This window comes from Cryptosporidium parvum, chromosome 3 (genome assembly GCF_000165345.1).
Source record: "Cryptosporidium parvum Iowa II chromosome 3, whole genome shotgun sequence".
NCBI lineage: Eukaryota > Apicomplexa > Conoidasida > Eucoccidiorida > Cryptosporidiidae > Cryptosporidium > Cryptosporidium parvum.
In genome coordinates, this window is record NC_006982.1 from 978,155 (window position 1) to 998,553 (window position 20,399).

The following is a 20,399-nucleotide window of genomic DNA, read 5'->3' on the forward strand; positions in this document are numbered from 1 at the left end:
TTCCAATTTGAAGTAATTTTGAGACAGCTGTCTCAAAAATTTTCTAATATTTAAGTTACTCCATGATTAGAGTAATAAATTATTTGTTAAGTGTGATTTTGCGGCACTAACTAAATATTATAAGAATTGATAGTCCAATTTGTATATTTATAAAGTATGTGTCTCAGTATGATTAATATTAGTTAAAGTAAATTTATTAGGTTTGTTATATAAAAATAAGCTAAATTTAACTAGGGTAATTTATTTCTCAGACGTTATTTTCAAGAGGAAAAAAAAAATAAAATTTGGTTGACCCGAAGTTAATCATAAAGAATTGTTTTTCAAGAGATTCTTTAAGAAATGACAACAAGGTAAGTAATATAAAAATTTAAGCAGATTAACAATAGGATGCTTTGTTTAAAGGATCAAGATTATGATCCTCTACAAGACTCTTTAGTCTATTACGTAACAATCTCCAATTGTTGATCTGTTTTATACATTAATTAAACATTTCTAACTAATATTTATCTTTATAATTCTAGATTCAAGAAGAACAGAAAGAAGAGAGGACACGTATCAGCCGGTCATGGTCGTGTAGGTAAACACAGAAAGCATCCTGGTGGTCGTGGTGCTTGTGGTGGTTTAACACATAAGAGAAACTGGTTTGACAAGTACCATCCAGGCTACTTTGGTAAAGTTGGTATGAGATATTTCCACAAAAGGCTAAACAAGATGTACTGTCCTACTGTCAATGTTGAAAAGTTATGGACTTTGGTGTCAAAGAACACTCTTGAACACTACAAGTACAATAACAAGACTGACAAGGCTCCAATTATTGACTGTACTAAGTCTGGTATCTTTAAGGTCTTAGGTGGAGGTAATCTACCCAATCTTCCAGTTGTTGTCAGAGCTAGACACTTCTCTAAGAAGGCTGAGAAGAAAATTAAGGAGGCCGGTGGTATCTGCGTATTAAGTGGATAAACATATAGGCTAGAATATGTAAAGGGTGGTTTATCAATAATCATCTTTGAATAACTTGTATTTAATCCAGAGTTCAAACATCTAGAAGCTTTAGTGTATAATTACTATAGCCTAACAAGTTATAGTAATATATTCATTCAGCTTGAAATATTTTTTTTTAACCACCCTTTTATTTTGGGAGATTACTATATTTAGTCTTCTCCTTTATTTTAAAGGAGAGATGCACTTTACTATGGACAATACAAGTCTTTGAACATTATAACTAGTAGTGGTGCTGCTTTTATTTTCTACTATGAACTTAAAATCTAGTACATTATTTCTATATGTTTTTTACTCCTATCTTTTCTTCCCTTTCTTCAAACTAACTAGTACTCTTGTCTAAGTTATTGTCCATGAATTTAAAGAGGAATTAATTTTGCCGCCCATACATTCAATCAGGTGTGCATATTATTTAATATAATTATTATTTGAATTATATACATGCATTATTTTAGAGTTCTTTTTTCAAAAAAAGTGTCATTTTAATCTTTTATTAACATTCTAATTAATACAAACCTTTGTTATCTTAATAATATACATGTAATAATTCTTACTTGTCAATTTTACGAACATATTTAAACTCCTTGCATGATTTTTAGTGGCTTAGATCTATTATTAAGGTATCTAGCGCCAACCTCTAATCCGAGAAGAGGACTTTAGGCGGACAAAAATAATTATGTTTTTTTGAATAAGTTAAATTGTTGGCAAAAAAAAAAAAAAAAAAGGTTAAATCAGTATTGACTTTTGGTTATTATAAAATAACTTTTTTTTTGAAATTCAGGTTCATATATCAAGTATTCAACAAAAGTTTATATGGACAGTCTTTGTGAGTATTATTTCAAAACTTACAAGTAATTAATAAGTTTCGAAGGAATTAAAAGTTTGCATTACATTTGTACATAATTAGAAAAACAATTCTATAAACTATAAGGTATTCTTTATAAATATCTTAATAGAGGGATACAATATATATATTAATAAAGAGATTCAAAGAAATAGGTGGATAACCTGAACGCAAATCTCATTTTGACGAGATTTTTCCAACGTTAATTATTTTTTCCATTATTTACTCGAATTTTTTTTTGCCGTCCATTTCATTATAGAATAAAATTTAAAAAAAGAAAGAAAAATGCAAGGTGTTAATGTAAATGTTTATAATAGACAAAAGTCCTATGGAACTACATCAGCCGGACATGCTTATGGTATGACATCAGGACTTTCCATGCAAACAGTGCAAGATATGGCAGGTGTTTCTGGAAGTTATATGAATACTGATACATTTTCAACTAAAGATTATGCTGATCCAATCATATTTGACAATAAGAAATCGTTCTTTAATAGCATTAAATTTAAAAGATTTAAAAAAAGATATGCAGGAGTTTTAGGGTTTGCTATTTTAATTTGTTTCTTGATTGGTTTTTACTTGATTTTATTTTCAGCAAAACATCCAACTTCTAAGATATCTAAAAATAAATCTGTTTTTGAAGATGAACATATACAATTTACTCATGATGATTTTCTTGGACATAGTGGTGCTAGACATGGATTAAATTCAAATGAAAAAGATTCTCATAGTAATGATTGGTCAGATTTTGAAGATGATTGGATTGATGAACATGATTTCTTAGAGGAAGAGATTGATGATGTTGAAGATTCTGAACATGGACATTCTCATTACGCTAAAATGATTAATGAAATGGATAGTCATCATCATGATAATGGTTCTCCTATAGAAACTTCATTTGATGCATCGCCAAAACCACTCAAAAGTACAGATGATTTGGATACTCATAAAAATAATGAGCAAGTCATACAAACTACTGATAAACTTCCAAATGAAGTTCATGGTACAGTTCCACCAAAACCATTAACTGAGATACCTTCTCATGAAGAAAGTATTGTTTACTTCCCAAAAACAATTCATTTACTTGGAAGAATTGGTGATGACTCAGCAGTTAATGGTAAATACAATGTAATGATGCATCCTTATCATGAAGAAAGTCCTTGGATTCATGGTGGAAGACTAATTTGGTATAAGACAGGAAAGAACTCTTCTAATAATTATTATATATTTTACGAAAAGAAGTTACATAATTGGGTTTTGACAGATAAATTTGATCTTGATAATCCAAATCCTATAGCCTTTTTACCAGATCATGGAGTAATGCCAGTTAAAGGAGTTGGTAAACATGGATGCAAAGCTCAACATTACTGGTATTTCAGAGAAAAAACTTCAGATAATTCTCATAAACTTGTAATGGATAGATCAGTTTTAGTTACTGACAATGGAATTTTACTTGATTCACTTCCAGATCACGAACATAGAAAAGGACCATCTACAAATCAAGAAGTGATAGGACTCAAATTGCACAAGAACCAAATACATATAGATCACAAGTACTATAGTGACAAGTATTCTGGTAGACACCAAATTGATAATCCCTACTAATTATATTGCAAAAGCAGTCGTTACTTATATACAAAACTATTACTAATCTATAAATAATGGTTAATAACATTAAGAAGATAACATTTTATCTCCTCTATACTTGATCTTACTGAATTAATAAATCCTTTCTTAATGATATAATTAGATTTCTTTCACTAATTGAAATTTTTATATAGAAATATGTTTTTTGTTTCATTAAATGGTAATTTTGACAAATATTTTCCATCTTTCTTCATCTCATATTCTCCTTTTTGACTTTGGTATTTGTTTATTAAGTGAATTTTAATCCAATTCTAAAACGATTTTTCATTAGTTTTATTAAACTAATTCTGAGTCAGTAAAGTTAGGAATTTAATAGCTTGACTACATACAAATGTATCAGGTATTTTTTCTGGTGGTATAACTAAAAATTCTTCATTATTATCTTTAACAAAACCACATGCCATTAAAATCTCTATTGATCCTTGGTATTTGAGTACTTTTGACTCAAAAGTTGGGTTCTTTAAACGAATTCTCTTATACTTTTCTTCATAAGGATGACTATGAACATTGTTAATATATGTTTTAAGTAGATTAAAGCATGTCATTATACCCTGTAAATCTTTTGATCTATATTCTTTATTCATTCGATTACAATAATATGCAACCTTTTCTTTATTTCCTTTTGGAACTTCGTTTGTTTTTTCTTCAGGATAAGGACATCCAAATCTTTCTTCCCATTCTTCCTTAAGTAAGCTTAATTGACGTTGTCTTTCAACTTCATGAGCATTCTTTTCTTTAGCTGCTTTTTCAATATTTCGAATCCTTTCTGCTTCTTCAAGCTTTCTTTGAGCTTCTAATAATTGCTTTGTAGAAGCTATTCTACGTTTTTCTTTCTCAATTTCTTCTTCTTTTTCTCTTTGTATACGTAATTCTCTAGCTCTTCTTTGCAATTCTTTTGCTTTTTCAAGAGCTTCTTCATCTGTTAATTTGGGTGCCCCTGGAATGCTATCAGAACCAGAAATTTCAATTATAGGTTCCTTAATAGAATCATCCTTAGAATTCTCTTCAAGCCAAGTTACTGCATTTTCTAGTCCTTTATTTCTAGTAAAGAAAATGGCTTTTTCTGATTCTACTTGGCCAAAACCCATTTCCATTAAAGAGTTAAGTAGGTTTTTATCAACGTAATTTTTTATATCATCACAATTATCACTAATATTTGTTGGTTTTTCAGTATCTGTCATTTTTGACTCTAATACTATTCTTTATATTATTAATAATTTTAAAAATCTTGTATAATTTTGTTTGTTGATTGTAAACAATTAATTCAAGATTATACCTTTTTTTTTAACAAGCCTAATAAACAAAATTACAAGCTTTTATTATGAATTCTTGAACTTTATCTCTATTTATATGAAATTTAAATAAATATTATTTATAATATAAATTTAAATAATATTTATATTTTTTTATTAGATCGAGTTTATGACGTAATTATTATTATTTTTTTTTTTAAATAATTTATTGCCATTACGTGTCCCGTTTTACCGGCATGTAAATCTTAAACTGGTTTTCCCCCCACTTGCAAGGGAAAAAATTAATAACATTACACGTAATAAAAATATTAATAGTTTTGTGGGAAAAAAAAAATTGGAAATTATAATATAGACTAAGACTAATTAAATTCAAGAACTATCTATGATGTACTGAGTTTTTCTTTTTTACCAAGAAAAATTTCTGTTTGAAGTTTGAATTAAGTAATTCTTTTCAATAGTGCATTTTGGAGGGATTTACTTACCTACCTTAAATATATATTAATCAATTAATGTATAACAGTCTATTACTAAGATTTATTAACAATTAGATATTGAAATTTCAAAGGTAAATGGCAAGATTATCACTACATCCAAGAATATTTGAATCCGAGTATTCGGCAGAAACAGTAAGTTCAAAAGGAAGTTTTGATCATTAGATTTTTTTTTTTTCTATTGGTCTATCTTCTATATACCTATTTTTTCTTTTTTTTTGAACCAAATTACTCTCATATAAAATTATTGAAATAGGATAATTATTTAGAAGAAAATGTATCAAATTTGAATAAAAATGGCTGGTCTGGAAGGAAGATACAAAAATCAGTTTTACCAAATAAAAGAAGATCTATTTCTATTGGACAAAGTAGAAATGATGACTCTGAAACTACTAGACTTTCAAGAACATCTATCAATTTGAAGGGACAAATAGATCAAAATAAATCATTTTTTTCAAAAAGCTCGTCAGATCAACTACCAAATGAAGAACTTGATAAGCTTTGTAATCAATGCTTAAATCTACTTAGACAAAATAAAATATCTTCAAAGAATGCATTTGATATCCTTCTAATTGATCACTTAAATGATATTGTAAATGTACAAGATTCTCAAAATGAAGAAGAAAAATCAAATATAATTAAAAAAGAAAACAAAGAGAATGTTTCTAAAATTAACAATAATTCAAAAGAAAAGAATATTGAAATAGATAAATCAAAGATGAATAAAGGAGAATTTCATAATGAGATGATAAGCTCAGAAACAACCTCTCAGGATACTAATTTTCAAAAATTCCAAAGAGCTGCAGTAACATTGGAAGCATCAGCTAGAATATATGGATATAGAGTAGATTCGACATTTGATAATGCTTATAGGATTTTATCTAACATAAAAAGTGGACAAATTTTAGCTAGAAATGATTCAGATTGTGAAGAAGATGAAAAAGATCAGCAAGAAGATGATTCTTCTGGTAATAGATTAGAAGAGTCAAGTAAGAAGAAAAAATATAAAAGAAACTTGATTTTTTCTGGAGAAAATAATACTATAGTGAGCAATCCAGAATCTATTACATTAAAGGAGTTTGAAAAAACTAAAGAAATGAGTGAGAAGCCATTTTTTGTTAATTTTTTGAATGATAAGGTTAAAATAGATAATATTAGATTTGGATTAGACTATAATAATATTGGTTCAATTTCATCAATGCTAATGAATAACTTGGAATTGAAAGATTCATTATATAATAGAGACAAATCAGCTTCACTTACATTTAATATATCAGGAAGGAATAATTTGATAAATAGTAATAACTTTTCATGTTCAACAATTTGTAAAGATGAATTATTCAAAGTAAATAAGAAAACATTGGATTTACTTCTTCCAAATCCAAATGAAAATTTTGGCAAGGATATTAGTAATATTGTTTGCCCAAATTTATCAAGGATTTTTGATTCAATTCAAGAAATTACAGAGAATTATGGTGATATTAAACAAGTTAAAGATTCAACTTCTATTGAGGAATATCAACTAAATGAACAAGTAATTAGGAGATTTTTTGAATTTACTGATCCATCATTTGAGAATGATTCATTAGAATCTGAGAATAACTTTTTGAAGAAACATAGTCAGAGCATGGATGATATTGAATATGTGAATGAAAATCAAGATCTTGAATTTTTGAATAATTTTGAAGAGGAGGAGAAGGTGGAGCTTAATATGGGATTACAAGATTTTCAAATGCATGTTGAGAGAGTTATTAAAGATTTGAATAAGACTGAATCTTCTGAACATATTTTAGAGGATTTAGATCAAAACAAAGATATTGAGATTGAAAAAAAGTCTGGTGAATTTAAGTTCAGTAAGATTGGCGATGTTCTTGATTTTCTAGCTAAAAAATCAACCAAAAGTTTAGAATTTTTCAACGAAAGAAAAAAAGGGGAAAAAAGTAATAGTGTATTTGGACAAAAGTTAAGATCAAAATCAGAAAATACGAATTTTGAAATTCCCTCTCCATTATTAACCAATAATATATTTAATGGTATTGAATGGATGAATAATTTACCAAAGATTAAACAAACTCAAATAAACTCAAGTAGATCAAAAACTAAAAACTTATCAAGTAACAAGTTATTTGTTGGAAAGAATAGTACTACTTCAATATTTAACTATAACTTGAACCACTTATTTTGTCTGGCAAATCTTACTGGAGTTAAAATAAACTTAAGATCAATACATAAAGCTGAGAATTCAGAAGAAACTGCTGGTCAAAATTACATTACAAATGATATACTAATAAAGACAAACAACTCACAACATATTAATAAGAATATCTTAAATAATTCTATGAGTGAACAAACAGATCTTATGGTAAATCATTGCGAAATTGAAGATCTTATGCAAGTTGAAAGTTATCTCCAACCATTAAGCCAAGAGGAATTCTCTATAGATAATGGCAAAGATATTCTTATTCAAAGTAAATTATTATTACCATTTGATGAAGATAAGATTTCCGATACAGATATCCTTCTTGAAAAAAGTTCAAAGTCTCTTCATGTTAGAGATGAATACAACAGCTCATTAAAATTCTCCAAGTCATCAAATCATGTTGATATCGATTTAATCAAGAATGTTTTGAAGAATTCGATTCAGATTCTACAATCAGACGATTCCAATTCTTTGACATTATTTAATATTATAAATCAATCAGTAAGTTTTTTAAATAGTAATTTGTGGAATATACTTTCTGTATTTATTTCGCAAATTGTTATTATATATTAATTCAAACTTGACCACTTTCATTCTTTTTTATAGAGAAAATTATTACAACAAGATGGTTTAAACTCCGTTTCAACTGGAATATTTTTTATTTGTATTTTACATATTTGTAATGAAAATAATTATTCTCTAAACTTATCAGATCAAAACGCAAATTCTGACTCACCTATTGAATTAAATTCAGAAAATTATGTTCATATAATGCTTAATTTAAATTCATCCGTGGATTTACAGAAATAAGTTAATCATCCTCTTTTTCAACATTTCTATAAATAAATATTATACATATGATAATATATTAAACAATGTTCAAATAAATATAAACAAATCATTATAGAATTTATTACTCTGAATTATATCAATTAAACTAATGCTTGATATTTATATTTTATTTTATTTTTCTTCTGCCTATAAATTCCACGTGTATAAATATTGTAATTTAATAGATATATAATGCTTAAATTTGTTTCATAATTCTTCCTTCTATTTGCTATTATTAAAACTGTAATCGAAATAAAAAAAAAAAATCACTTATTTTTTTTTCTAATAATACCAATGGACATAGAGAATTAACAATTAAAGAAAAAAAGGTGTTTATAATATATTATTTCATGTTAAATTAGCATTTGCTGTAAGAAAGAAAAAAAAATTGCATGAATAGGCGGTAACATACATGTAATTTTTTTTTCCTATAAATATATTTTAATTTAAATTTTTTATTTGATCATCTTTATTAGCTATTAATGTAAATTAAAAAAGATACGTTTATGCTTTAATAGTTATAGTTCATTGTTAATATATTACTTAACTCATCAATAGTTTTAAAAGAGTCATAATATTATAAATCTCAACAAATCACTTTCTTCATTCCCCTCCCCATTTTCCTTTTATATTTAACATAAATAAAATAATGTAAATGAGGTTATTTGGCGGTAAAATTTTAAAATATGTAATATTTTAATATAGACGTAAATAAATAGTAATAAAGCAAGTTCAAGGGAAAATTCTGAAAATATTTGGATAATCTAGAAAGTAATTTTGGAATAAAGTGTTAAAACTGTGCTTTGAAGAATTGTAAATATATTTATATAAATACATATATATATTTTCTTTTTTCTTTTTTTGTAGGTTAAGAGTGGTTTAATGAGTAAAGTAGGGAATTTTTAAAATGCTTAAGAAATTTTCAACTGAAAATATATCATCTCAGAATCAGGTAAAATCATCTGTACAAAGATCAATTAAAGCTAATATTCTTGCTTTATATCCTTTATTGGAGCAAGTTATTGATGATATTTTACCAAAAAAAGAAAATATTATTTTATCTAAATGTTCTGGACATTTTCAATTTATTGTTTTAGATTCTATTCCATTATTCTTTCAACAAAGAGATGGTCCGTGGTTTCCAACTTTACGTCTTCTTCATAAATATCCCGATATGATGCCTACTATGCAAGTTGATAAAGGTGCAATTAAACATGTATTAAAAGGGTCTAATATAATGTGTCCAGGTTTAACTTCACCAGGAGGAAGAATGGAACAAGTTGAACAAAAACAAGTTGTTAAAATTGTTGGAGAAGGATGCCAAAATGCATGTGCTATTGGCATAACAACTATGAGTACTGATGAGATTAGACAAATAAATAAAGGAGTATGTATTGAAAATGTTCATTATTTAAATGATGGACTTTGGAATGTTCATAAATTTTAGTTCACTATTATAGTCTCCTACTTATTTTTGCTCCAAGATATATTTGATTTCATACTATTTAATTTATATAAATTTATTATTTCTAATTACACCTTTTAAATTTGAATTAAATATTTAAATTATTATTATTTTTATTTTCTGAATTTGTGGGGTTTAAATTTTAATTTATTTAAAATTAAAAAAAAAAATTCGTGTAATTAAATAAATACGTATTGAGGGGGCTCAAAATAGCACCAAAATATTAATAAACTGTTAACTAAAATTCTATAAAGAAAAAATGGATCTTCAATAACTGAAATTAGAATTTCTAAATCAAATTAACGAAAATGAGTGGTTCCAAAGTATTGGAAAGTTTGAATAATCTCCAAACTGAAAATTCCCTCTCATATATAATTGAAAATGACCAAGATTACGGAAGTAAATTATCAAAATTATTATCTTACAATTCTACTGGTGTTCCTATGTTAGGAATAAATAATATTAGATTTAATGAAAAAACAGATGTGGAAATAACCAAAATTGGATCTTATATTCAAGACTTTATTTCAAAATCCAAAATAATAGATGGTTCTAAAGTGCAGTTTAATGCATGCAACAATATTGAAAGTATATTAGAATGTGAGGAACCTAAGAAATATAAAGATGATTTGGATAATAACAAAGTTACAGAATTTGATGAAAATGTACTAGCCATAAAGAATATTGATAAATATGATCAGATTAGTAACAAAGTCATGGATGAAACTTCTTATCCAGATGAAATTAATGTTATTAATAAGAATGAAAATATAAATATAAATGAGGAATATAATGATGAATTAACTGAAGAAAAAGATCAAGAATTAGAAGAATGCTTACAAATTTTAGACACTATTCAGGTATCAAAAACAAATACAATGGAAGAACAAACTACAAGTAGAAGTTCTAATATGGCTTCAAATCCTTTAAATTTTTACTTTGAAAATATATATGAAAAGAGTCTTAAAACATTGTCTAATGCATTAGCTTTTGACCAATTCGACGCTGGCCTCCAAAGTAGAGAATTTCTAGATTTGAATCTGGACTATTCTTTCGAATCTAATAGTGCGAGTATGGAGAATCTGAATGGCAAGAATGTGGATTCAGCATTAGATGCAACTTATTTTTTGGACCCTGAATTTGAAATAAAACCCAAATTTGAATCTGAACTCGAGCCTGAACCCGAGCTTGAACTTGAACTTGAACTTGAACCTAAGCCCGAGCCTGAACTTGAAATTGAGTCTGAGCCTGAGCCTGAGCCTGAGCCTGAGCCTGAGCCTGAGCCTGAACTTGAACCTGAGTTTAAACCTGAGCCTGAACTTGAAATTGAAATTGAGCCTGAGCCTGAGCCTGAGCCTGAGCCTGATCCTGAGCCTGAGCCTGAACTTGAACTTGAGCTTGAGTTTGAGCCTGAGCCTGAACTTGAACTTGTACTTGAGCCTGAACCTGAATACAATCTTGAAGAAGAATGCATTAATATTGAGAATGAACCTGTTGAAATAAAAACAGAAAACTACTTGCTTGAGAACAATGATACTTTGAGACTTACAGATAAAACTTCAGTAATAATGAAAGAAAATAAGGAAGTAACACTAACAGAAGATCAAAAAGAGATTAATGGGTTAAGTTTAAGTAGTGAAAAGAAATGGAGAATGAAAATTGAGAATATTATGAAAAGCAATGATAAAAGCTCTCAAAATATTAACTATGTTGTTAATATGGGAGAAAACTACAACAAAAATAGCAGCTTCCATCTCAGAGACAACACTATAATAAGTAGCATTAACAACAATAGCACCACTTCTACTACTGCTACTACTACTACTACTTGTATTACCAACGCTATTAATGATGTAAATGAAAATAGTTTATTATACAACAAAGACCTAAAAATAGGAGTAATTAAAGAAATTGAGCAAGAACTTAGAGAATGCAAGCTTTCTTTGAATACTAATAAAGAACATTCAAATATATTGAAGAAAATTAGTAATATTGACTTAAATAATAGGGAATTCGATTCCAGCTTTGATCTGAACCTTGATCTTAATTTAGAACTAGATATAAACCTTCAAACAGATCTAGAATGTGAATTTGGTCCAGAATCTGAACATGAAAATAAACAAGACTTTATTAATAACTTTAACTCCAAAAATGATACTGAAAATGATTACAATATGCTAATAATGCCACATAAATACTCTCCTACTGAGATAAAAATTCAACCAAGTATCTTCTCATTTGATGTTTCATTAGATACTAAAAGATCTAACCTCGATAACTCATATTTAAACAAAGAAATCAATCAAAATAATAGAGATTTTAGCAAAACATATATTAACAATCTTGATGCTCGATCATTTGAAATAAAACTATCTGATAAAAAAATTGAGGCGCCAAATAAAGAAATTAATCTCTTGGAATTAAATAATTATTACAAAGATTATGACGAACACGCAAAAGTTAAACCTGAAGATTCGAACGATTTAGCAAAAACATTGAATTTATCGTGTGGGGTAGATGAAAAAATTCATCCATCTGATACATCAAAGACCCCTGAAAATATTATCACAGCTATTAAATTGCTGGCTATAGTTAGAGATATTAAAAGGCAAATCAAGCTTATTAAAAATCAACATAATAAATTTGACCAAGCTCACTCACCTAGAAAGGACTTTGCGCGCGCAAGGCAAAATATGACAAATTTGTAAATTCTAAAAATAATGAATAACTATGGGATTTTTGAGTTAAATGAACATGCTGATAGGGTTGTAGTTTATCTTTATCTGGATAAAGATTTATTTATACAATTTGGCTCTTATATGGATTCTTTTAATACACTTGATTCTAAAGATAAATGTTTAGAAACAAGTATAATATTTAATAATGGCAAATTATGGTTAGAGGTAAAGGGAACTTTAGATAAACAAAATTCGAATTCTAAGTTTAGTGGATCTATGGAAGACATAATAATTTTAAATAATAATCAGTTTAATTTAGAGAAGCAATTATCATTTTCAAATTTTAAAATTTTTTTAAAACTTCCAAATCGTCTTCAAGTACAGGATGTTTTATCTGTTAGTTATTACCATGATAATATTCCAAGCAAAATTTCCACTGGATCTGAAATTAAAACTCAAGAGGCTACTCCCATCTTATTTTCAAGAATTGTTTTAAGTTTGAAAAATAAACTTTCTCTACTTACCTTATCTACTTTAGTTACTGATCAAAGCTGGGACCAGCCAAATGAATTAACTTTTATTGAAAAAGATGAGTCTGTTTGTCTGGATCTCGAAACATCACTGTTAAATCATTTACTAATCAAAAAACCTGATGATCATGAAGATTTAACAAATAAATTAAATATAAACTGTAAAAAATGTGGTTTTTTGCTTTCAGAATACTATGAAAATTGGGTAACTGCTCCACTTCCAAGTGAAATGTTTATTCATGGTTCAGAAATGCTTACATGTGATAACTGTCATCCTGTACTTTCATCAAATTCTTCAACTTATTGCCATCATGATTTTGGAGCAAGACCAAATTGGATATGCTTAGGAAACTATCATATTTCTATTCATACAAATAACGCTTCACTTGATCATCTACTTTTTCAGAAAGAGAGTGATTCAATTCTAGACCAAACTATAGAGACTTTTTTCATTAATGATATCAACAATATTTACTATTCTGGAAAAAAAGTTCTGTATTCATTATTTTGTCAAAACTGTGGTGATAAACTCGGTTGGAAAAATTATCAAGATAATCACATCAATTTTTGGAAATCAAAAGTTCTACTTAATCTTATCTCTAATCAAAAAGTTGTCTCAACTCTTTTTGCAAACTATTCCATTGCTTCTCTAGCTATACATTATATTGAAAAGTACTTAAAACAATACTCAAAGTTATATATTATAAATTCAAACGAAATGGGGGATATCAAAAATAAAGACGCCATTTCTATATATATTATTAAAAAGAATGTTATTAAACTAAAGACTCAGCTCTTTATTGGCTGTTTATTTGAACATATTGAGTCGCAAGCTCAACTATATAATAAAAGATCTATTATATATAATTCTATCAAAATCTCCTATAATTTAGATACTGGTGACGTCATTAAGTCTAATGAACACCAAATTAAACTTGAAAAAGAACAATTCTGTCAAATTGTGAGAAGTATTCAAGAAAATACTTTATTTAACAAGAATTCATATCTTAGTATTCCTATTTTATCCAGTGATTTAGTATGAATCTCATTTTATACTAATATTAACATCTATATATGTTTTTAATTTTCCATGTAAATCTTTAATTAATTCCTGTTATTTGTCTCTAAGTTGATACTGGTCCCGTTATGTCTCCATTTTAATTAATTTTGGGGGAGGGAGAAATTACACACAAAAATGCAGATCTGAAAATACCCAGGATAAATAATAACAAGAGGTTGACCAGCCTTTCATGCATTTTTTTGTTGTAAAAGAAACAACAAATGAAAGAAAAAGAAGATTCAAACATTTCAGAAAAAGAGAAAATTAATAGTTGGCTTGAGAAACAAATTCTAATTTGGAATGGGATTCCAATAAATAAGTTATCAGGAAAAAATAAAGTTTCTCAACTCAGCTCAAATATTAAAGTTAAGAATGAGGACAATTTAATTACTGACAAATGTAAAGAAACAAAAAAGCTTGATTTGGATGAGAAAAAGAAAGAAAATATAAGGCAAGAAATTTCATGTAGCAATACAAATAAAATAGAAAAGAATGAGAAGAATCAAAATGGTGATATGAGACTAAGATTCAAGGACTGGTCAGATTTACATAATTACTTACTAGTATCAATGAAACAAGGATAGAAATTAAAGTAATATTATGATTAATATATAAATGTAAAATTGTAGTTTTAGTGGTTGTAATGAAATGATCAAGTTATCAATTCATAAAGATGTTCTCACTAAGTAACTAATGTGAGTGATTAGTAGTAATAATAACAAAATTTGAATTTGAATAACTTTGATAAATGTTTGAATTGATAAAATTAATTAGACTTGTAATTAAGGCATTTTCAAATTCTTACTCTGTGCTTCAGTCCAAGCCTTAGCAATAGTTCTCTTCATCTCATCATCTCCTTCTTCATACATTTTTTTCATAAGGTCTTGGATTCCGGCCATAGGATCTTTCATTCCAGCTCCACCCATATCACCAAAGTTACCCATGCCTGAACTTGGATCAGAGGTAGCAGAAGTTTTCTTGAGAGGGCTATCCTTATAAGATAGTCTTGGCCATTTACTTGAATTATTAGCTTTTTTAAGAGTGATAACAATCATATCTTTTTTAACTTTGTGAGAACACTCTTCGGGAGAAATAGTATCATGCAATTTGACAGTAAAAGAGTAGAATTTGTTATCCAAATTTTTGACATACATTTCAACATTGTCTTTTCCAAATTTTATCTCGATGCAATCAGGTTTGTCCTGAACTCCAACTAAATCAATATATATTTTAACACTTTTATCAGATTGATCCCAGCTATATTTTGTTATAGAAGTATAAGCTTCTAGTGGAAGGTTTTCATTTTGTTTCTTTGAAATGCTTTCAGGTACGTTATTAACATTCAATTGATTATATTCCAAATTCTTTCTTCCTGCATCAGAAATACACATATTTCTTTGCTTCTCCTCTAACAATCTGATCTGATTACTTAAAATCATTTTAACTCCATCTCTTTTGCATTGTGTTTTCAATGCTTTCAATTCATTTAAGTCGCCTTGTATTATACTTAGATTGCTCATCCCTTGAATTTACACTTTTTTAAGAAATTTACTCTTTTGAGAATATCAACACGAGCTTTTTATTAGAAGTTGACTATTTTTTAATTACTTGTTTTTCTTTTGACTTGTAATAACATTTACATATTTTCGTGAGACGTAAACTGTTTTGGCGCCAATTCATATTTGAGTAAAAAATTTTTAAAAAATCATGCAAGGAGTGAATATATAATGTGAGAAAATATTATTTGATCAAATATTGATTAAATGGTTTGTGATAAATGCGAAATAAACATAGTAAAACAAACAGAATGTGTAATTTGCTATCACTTAGAGACTTTAGGCAAGAATATCGAAAATACTTATATAGTAAACTGCGAACAAAATCGTAAAAATAAGATTTAATAATTAAAGAAAGGATTTAAAGTTTCTGAATAATGAAACTAATTTTAAAGCCAAAAGTGATAATATAAAGCAAAATTGACTATAATAATTGCAAAATTCTCTAATGAATTAATTAGTTATTGCTAAGTAAATTCAAATAATTTTTGAAAATTACTTCATTGCATCCCAATGATTTGTTTTTATTTGCATTAGAGTCAACATTTTCAATTGGGTTTTCTGGTAATGGGATTCTAATAATTTCACAAGCACTATCCAAAATCCACTTATTCTTTTCAATGATATTTTTAAGCTCAGTAGAATCTTTGGGGAAATCAAGTAACTCGCTTAAAACAGCAGTGCTAATGCAACTGTGAGAACAATTAACTGAATAGATAATAATGTCACGAATAGAATCGTAAAATCCTTGTATCTTCTCAACCTTGCTTCTGAGTTGATCATTTGTTTTTAATAAGTTCCACATATTTGCATATCTACAACTAGTTAATAAATCATTAAGTTGTATAATTTGCTTTATATTTGGGTCATTTTGAACTGACAATGGAATTTGATAAGTGCATGATAGAAAGTCAGATGATAATGGACCTCTTATTATTGAGAGCAATAAAATATCCTGTACAATTTCTAGATTGGTTCTTTTAGGGTAAATTGAATATTGTAGTAAAACAACTAAATTATTTAAAATACTATATTGACCTTTAATAATCTGGTCTCTCACGCAATTCTCGAATATATCCAAATTTGAGACATCATATCTAGATGCTGAGTTAAGTAAACTCGTAATTTTCTGATCAACTTGTGCCATTTTGAGTAAAAATAGATTTAAGATCAGCTCCTCGTCTTGATCAATAACTGACTTTTTATAAATTTGTATTATTCCCAGGTTCAAACAAAAACCGAAATTTTATACCTGAGTATCTTCTCCAACTAGTCCTTTAAAAAATATAAATTTGGACAGATTATAAAAATTTGACAAATTTCTATTTTTTAAAAAGTGAATTTTATCCTTGGAAGTAATTATCAATTTCTTTAAATAATTATTTATATTACTTTTTAATACTATAACTATCAAACATTTCAGAAATTGTTAGCAAGTTGCAATAAGACCTATTTAATACGCCTAATTTGACTTTAAATAATTAATTGTAATTATTAATCTCTTTTTATTAATTAATAATTTATTTGTCAATTTATATTGTGTTTATGTGGGCGCCAATAAATTATTAGAAATTTGAATTAATAGAACATGAAAATTATTAAAAAGACAAGATTTATCAACAAGTAATAATTAAACACTTGTTCTTATAATAGTTTGTATAAGGAATATTACAGTTTTTTGTTTATTAGTATACATTCTTATTTTTTTAACTTCTAAATTAATTTTGAATGTGCTGATTGCCAATTAGTAACGCACACTTAGTTGCTTTTTATTGCTACCCTATAAAAACATTATTTTCTCTTTAACTAAAAATCTGAGAAGGTATTTAATCATGCTTTTTAGTTTAACAGAAATGTATGAACCATTCTGCTCCATAAAAAAATAAGGAAGGTTTTTTAAAAAAAAAAGAAACAACACCGATTATTAATTAGATATTATGATGGGTAGTATGCAAGTAACACTACTGGACTTCGTATAAAATATTTCAAGATATAGTTTTAGAGAACCTAGTTGAAAAAAGCTAGAAGGTTAATATAATGAATCTGAAATTTTTTCTAAATCATATTCATCTAATAAAATAATTAATATAGTATAAGAAAATTGTTGCCTTTTTTCTAAAAGAAATAAAAAAAACTCTATCCATAATTAAATACTTGTATATTAAATAGATATTTTAAACTATAAGCTATATTAGCTTGATAACAGTATTCTCCAACTTAATTAGACTAGCGCTAGCTAAGTTATTAATATTAATACAAAATAATATATATTGTGTGCGTGTGTTTTTTTTAAATAAACTTATCCTAAATGGCTAATATTTCCCGCCTATATGAAATAATTAGAGGCTACATAAAGTTGGCGGGCAGGCGGTAGATATTATGAAAGTTAGTCAAATATACAAGATTAAATATTACAATTTACCCCAAATTACCAGATAAAAAAAAAATATAAATATATATAAACATATATATATATATATATATATATATATAAATATATATTGTTCATAATTATAAATCATTTACGAAGTACATATTTTCCAAGTAATATATACTACTGAATTACTATTTACAGCTGGAAATTTGCTTACAGGTTAATTACAAAGATCCGCAATGGCTTCAACTAATATACATAGCCGTCGCAATGAGGACATAGATTTGGAAAGCCAAGAGTTTGAGTCCTTTTCTAAAAGTGTAAGACATGGCTTCATTCGTCGTGTGTACATGCTTGTAGCTCTACAAGTTTTGTTTGATTTGGCTTTATCATTAATGGTCATAAATGTTCCATCGTTGAAATTATTCATGCTTAGAAACTTATCAGTTATTAAAATGACTGCTTTTGCATTTGCATTAATTTCATCTTTGTTGTTCTTCTTCTTGTATAACTATTCAAACTTATTGCAAAATCATTCAAGTAAGATGGCATTTTTCTGTATAATGACAATTTCAGAAGGAGTACTTCTCTCACTATTAGCACTACTTGTTAATACAAAATATTTGCTAATGGCGCTTGCTTTTACTTCAATCATTGTTATCTCATTAACGATTTTCTCGTTCCAAACAAAGTATGACTTTACATCATATCAAGCATTCATATTTTATGGAACTATTGCATTTGCAGTATTCTCCACCATTTATATGTTCTTCCCAACTGTCAGAATTATCGAGTTAATTATATCACCGATCGCAATATTTTTCTTTTCATTTGCACTTGTGCAAACAACACAAAGCATTATTGGTAATGGAAAGCAAATGATTTACGAGGATGATTATGTTCTGGGAGCCTTATTGATTCACTCTTATATTATTGACATTTTCATATATATTTTGAGGTTTATTCTAGCAGTCTTCGAAAGAAACTAAATTTCTAAAATTTTTAGATTATTATTGTGGGAATATATGTAACAAGCTACCTGTAATTTTATTGGGATTGAACTTATTTAACTACTAATTATTTTTTATTTTTATTTTTTTTTTGTTATATTTGTTTGCTTTCTTCGATACTTTAAACCTGAACTATGAATTCAAAACAAAATCGTTCGGGCGCGCCAAAATTTACGTTGTGTGTTCCCGCCAATTTGCTTATTTTTGTTTTTTTTATTGTCCTTATGGGATTATTATAATTACTTCAATATCATCATTAAGAAGTTATTAATAAAAAAACAGTTTTCTAGGAAATTATTGGTGACTTTCAGAGGACCCAAATCAAGCAAGAAAATTTTGTTTTGTATTTGAGTATTGCTACTTTTAATTTTAAGTAGCTAATTAATATTTTTGTTGTTTATAGAAATAAAATGATAAATGGCTGATTCTGATATGAATAATGATCTTCCCACTCTCAGTGGTGCAGATACAGAAACAAACTTTGTTGAAACTGTAAGTTTTACCTCTTTTCATTAAAATGAGTTACATTATGGGGGGAATATTTGTTTCCATTGAGATCTTGTCTTAAAGATCATTAATGTAACTAATGTTTAATGCAAATTAACAATTGCCTTTATTATTAAAAATTATTAACTTATTTTTAATGTAGAACAACGAAATACCGTTATGGGCAATCATTACTATATCCGTCTTATCATGTATGCTAGTTTGTATTGTAATTGCATTTCTAATTATATACTTCAGAGAAAGGGAAAGAACTAAAACCCGAGAAAGAATTGAAAGACAATTCAGAATGGCAGAGACGAAGAAGCTGACCAGGTATTTGCAAACTTTAAGAGAAAGGATGATGTTTAGGAACCAAAATGCTCAAATTAACCGTCAGCCAAATTCCAATTTTCAGAATGGATTTCCAGTTAATGTTGGACCCCCAAGGGGACAAATGCAGTTTAACCATCCTCCGCCTGTCGGACCACCTCCGCCTGTTGGCCCACCTCCACCTGTTGGTCCACCTCCACCTGTTGGTCCACCTCCACCTGTTGGACCACCTCCACCTCAAATGTTTAATCAAATGGGTCATCCTGTCAACTATCCACCTCAAATCCAACAGCCAGTTTTTACCAATGCTCCTCCATTTGCCCCCCCAGTAATCCCACCACAAAACTTCGCACCTAATTGCTCTGCTCAGCCAATTAATATACCACCGCCAAATTGTCCTCCAAACAACTCAAATATTACCCAAGGAACAATTTCTTTAACTGTTCATGACCCATCATTAATACCAGAAGGACCGCCTCCGACTCCACCTCCTGGATATGTGACTGTTCCGATTGTCTTGCAAAACGAAAACCACCAATAGAGAGAAACTGTTATTTAAAGTTAAGAAAGGTTTTTTAATTCAAATTTTAATTTAAGTTATAAAATAAATCCAGTAAAAAAAAATATTTTAATTTATCCTAAATT

General features: G+C 27.7%; 12 protein-coding genes across 12 annotated transcripts; 9 read left to right on the forward strand and 3 right to left on the reverse strand.

The window, feature by feature from the left end:
- Window positions 1-486: 486 nt before the first annotated feature.
- Window positions 487-960, forward strand: cgd3_3930 (60S ribosomal protein L27A or L27a; the record flags this gene model as incomplete). Its single annotated transcript, XM_626938.1, has 1 exon — window positions 487-960. A coding segment is annotated over one exon (474 nt), but the record flags the coding sequence as incomplete, so codon positions are not given.
- Window positions 961-2,128: 1,168 nt separating this feature from the next.
- cgd3_3940 (predicted membrane associated protein) lies at window positions 2,129-3,448 on the forward strand (the record flags this gene model as incomplete). Its single annotated transcript, XM_626939.1, has 1 exon — window positions 2,129-3,448. The coding sequence occupies one exon, from the start codon at window positions 2,129-2,131 to the stop codon at window positions 3,446-3,448; it is 1,320 nt and encodes a 439-aa protein (XP_626939.1).
- Window positions 3,449-3,771: 323 nt separating this feature from the next.
- cgd3_3950 (PUG domain fused to an UBA domain) lies at window positions 3,772-4,671 on the reverse strand (the record flags this gene model as incomplete). The annotated part of the gene is made up of 1 exon (XM_626940.1): window positions 3,772-4,671. One exon carries the CDS (start codon window positions 4,669-4,671, stop codon window positions 3,772-3,774), a length of 900 nt encoding a protein of 299 aa, XP_626940.1.
- An 819-nt stretch (window positions 4,672-5,490) lies between these two features.
- On the forward strand, window positions 5,491-8,007 carry cgd3_3960 (hypothetical protein; the record flags this gene model as incomplete). Its single annotated transcript, XM_001388093.1, has 1 exon — window positions 5,491-8,007. A coding segment is annotated over one exon (2,517 nt), but the record flags the coding sequence as incomplete, so codon positions are not given.
- A 1,165-nt stretch (window positions 8,008-9,172) lies between these two features.
- Window positions 9,173-9,712, forward strand: cgd3_3970 (Yer007c-ap/MCT-1 like PUA RNA binding domain containing protein; the record flags this gene model as incomplete). Its single annotated transcript, XM_626941.1, has 1 exon — window positions 9,173-9,712. The coding sequence occupies one exon, from the start codon at window positions 9,173-9,175 to the stop codon at window positions 9,710-9,712; it is 540 nt and encodes a 179-aa protein (XP_626941.1).
- A 326-nt stretch (window positions 9,713-10,038) lies between these two features.
- cgd3_3980 (hypothetical protein with central pro-glu repeat) lies at window positions 10,039-12,438 on the forward strand (the record flags this gene model as incomplete). Its single annotated transcript, XM_626942.1, has 1 exon — window positions 10,039-12,438. The coding sequence occupies one exon, from the start codon at window positions 10,039-10,041 to the stop codon at window positions 12,436-12,438; it is 2,400 nt and encodes a 799-aa protein (XP_626942.1).
- A 12-nt stretch (window positions 12,439-12,450) lies between these two features.
- cgd3_3990 (hypothetical protein) lies at window positions 12,451-13,980 on the forward strand (the record flags this gene model as incomplete). Its single annotated transcript, XM_626943.1, has 1 exon — window positions 12,451-13,980. One exon carries the CDS (start codon window positions 12,451-12,453, stop codon window positions 13,978-13,980), a length of 1,530 nt encoding a protein of 509 aa, XP_626943.1.
- A 239-nt stretch (window positions 13,981-14,219) lies between these two features.
- Window positions 14,220-14,582, forward strand: cgd3_4000 (hypothetical protein; the record flags this gene model as incomplete). Its single annotated transcript, XM_626944.1, has 1 exon — window positions 14,220-14,582. One exon carries the CDS (start codon window positions 14,220-14,222, stop codon window positions 14,580-14,582), a length of 363 nt encoding a protein of 120 aa, XP_626944.1.
- Window positions 14,583-14,780: 198 nt separating this feature from the next.
- Window positions 14,781-15,518, reverse strand: cgd3_4010 (conserved protein; the record flags this gene model as incomplete). The annotated part of the gene is made up of 1 exon (XM_626945.1): window positions 14,781-15,518. The coding sequence occupies one exon, from the start codon at window positions 15,516-15,518 to the stop codon at window positions 14,781-14,783; it is 738 nt and encodes a 245-aa protein (XP_626945.1).
- Window positions 15,519-16,011: 493 nt separating this feature from the next.
- Window positions 16,012-16,800, reverse strand: cgd3_4020 (eIF-3 p25/subunit 11; the record flags this gene model as incomplete). The annotated part of the gene is made up of 1 exon (XM_626946.1): window positions 16,012-16,800. A coding segment is annotated over one exon (789 nt), but the record flags the coding sequence as incomplete, so codon positions are not given.
- A 1,352-nt stretch (window positions 16,801-18,152) lies between these two features.
- cgd3_4030 (hypothetical protein with 7 transmembrane domain domain) lies at window positions 18,153-18,917 on the forward strand (the record flags this gene model as incomplete). Its single annotated transcript, XM_626947.1, has 1 exon — window positions 18,153-18,917. A coding segment is annotated over one exon (765 nt), but the record flags the coding sequence as incomplete, so codon positions are not given.
- A 721-nt stretch (window positions 18,918-19,638) lies between these two features.
- On the forward strand, window positions 19,639-20,295 carry cgd3_4040 (hypothetical protein with signal peptide, proline rich; the record flags this gene model as incomplete). The annotated part of the gene is made up of 1 exon (XM_626948.1): window positions 19,639-20,295. One exon carries the CDS (start codon window positions 19,639-19,641, stop codon window positions 20,293-20,295), a length of 657 nt encoding a protein of 218 aa, XP_626948.1.
- Window positions 20,296-20,399: the final 104 nt, after the last annotated feature.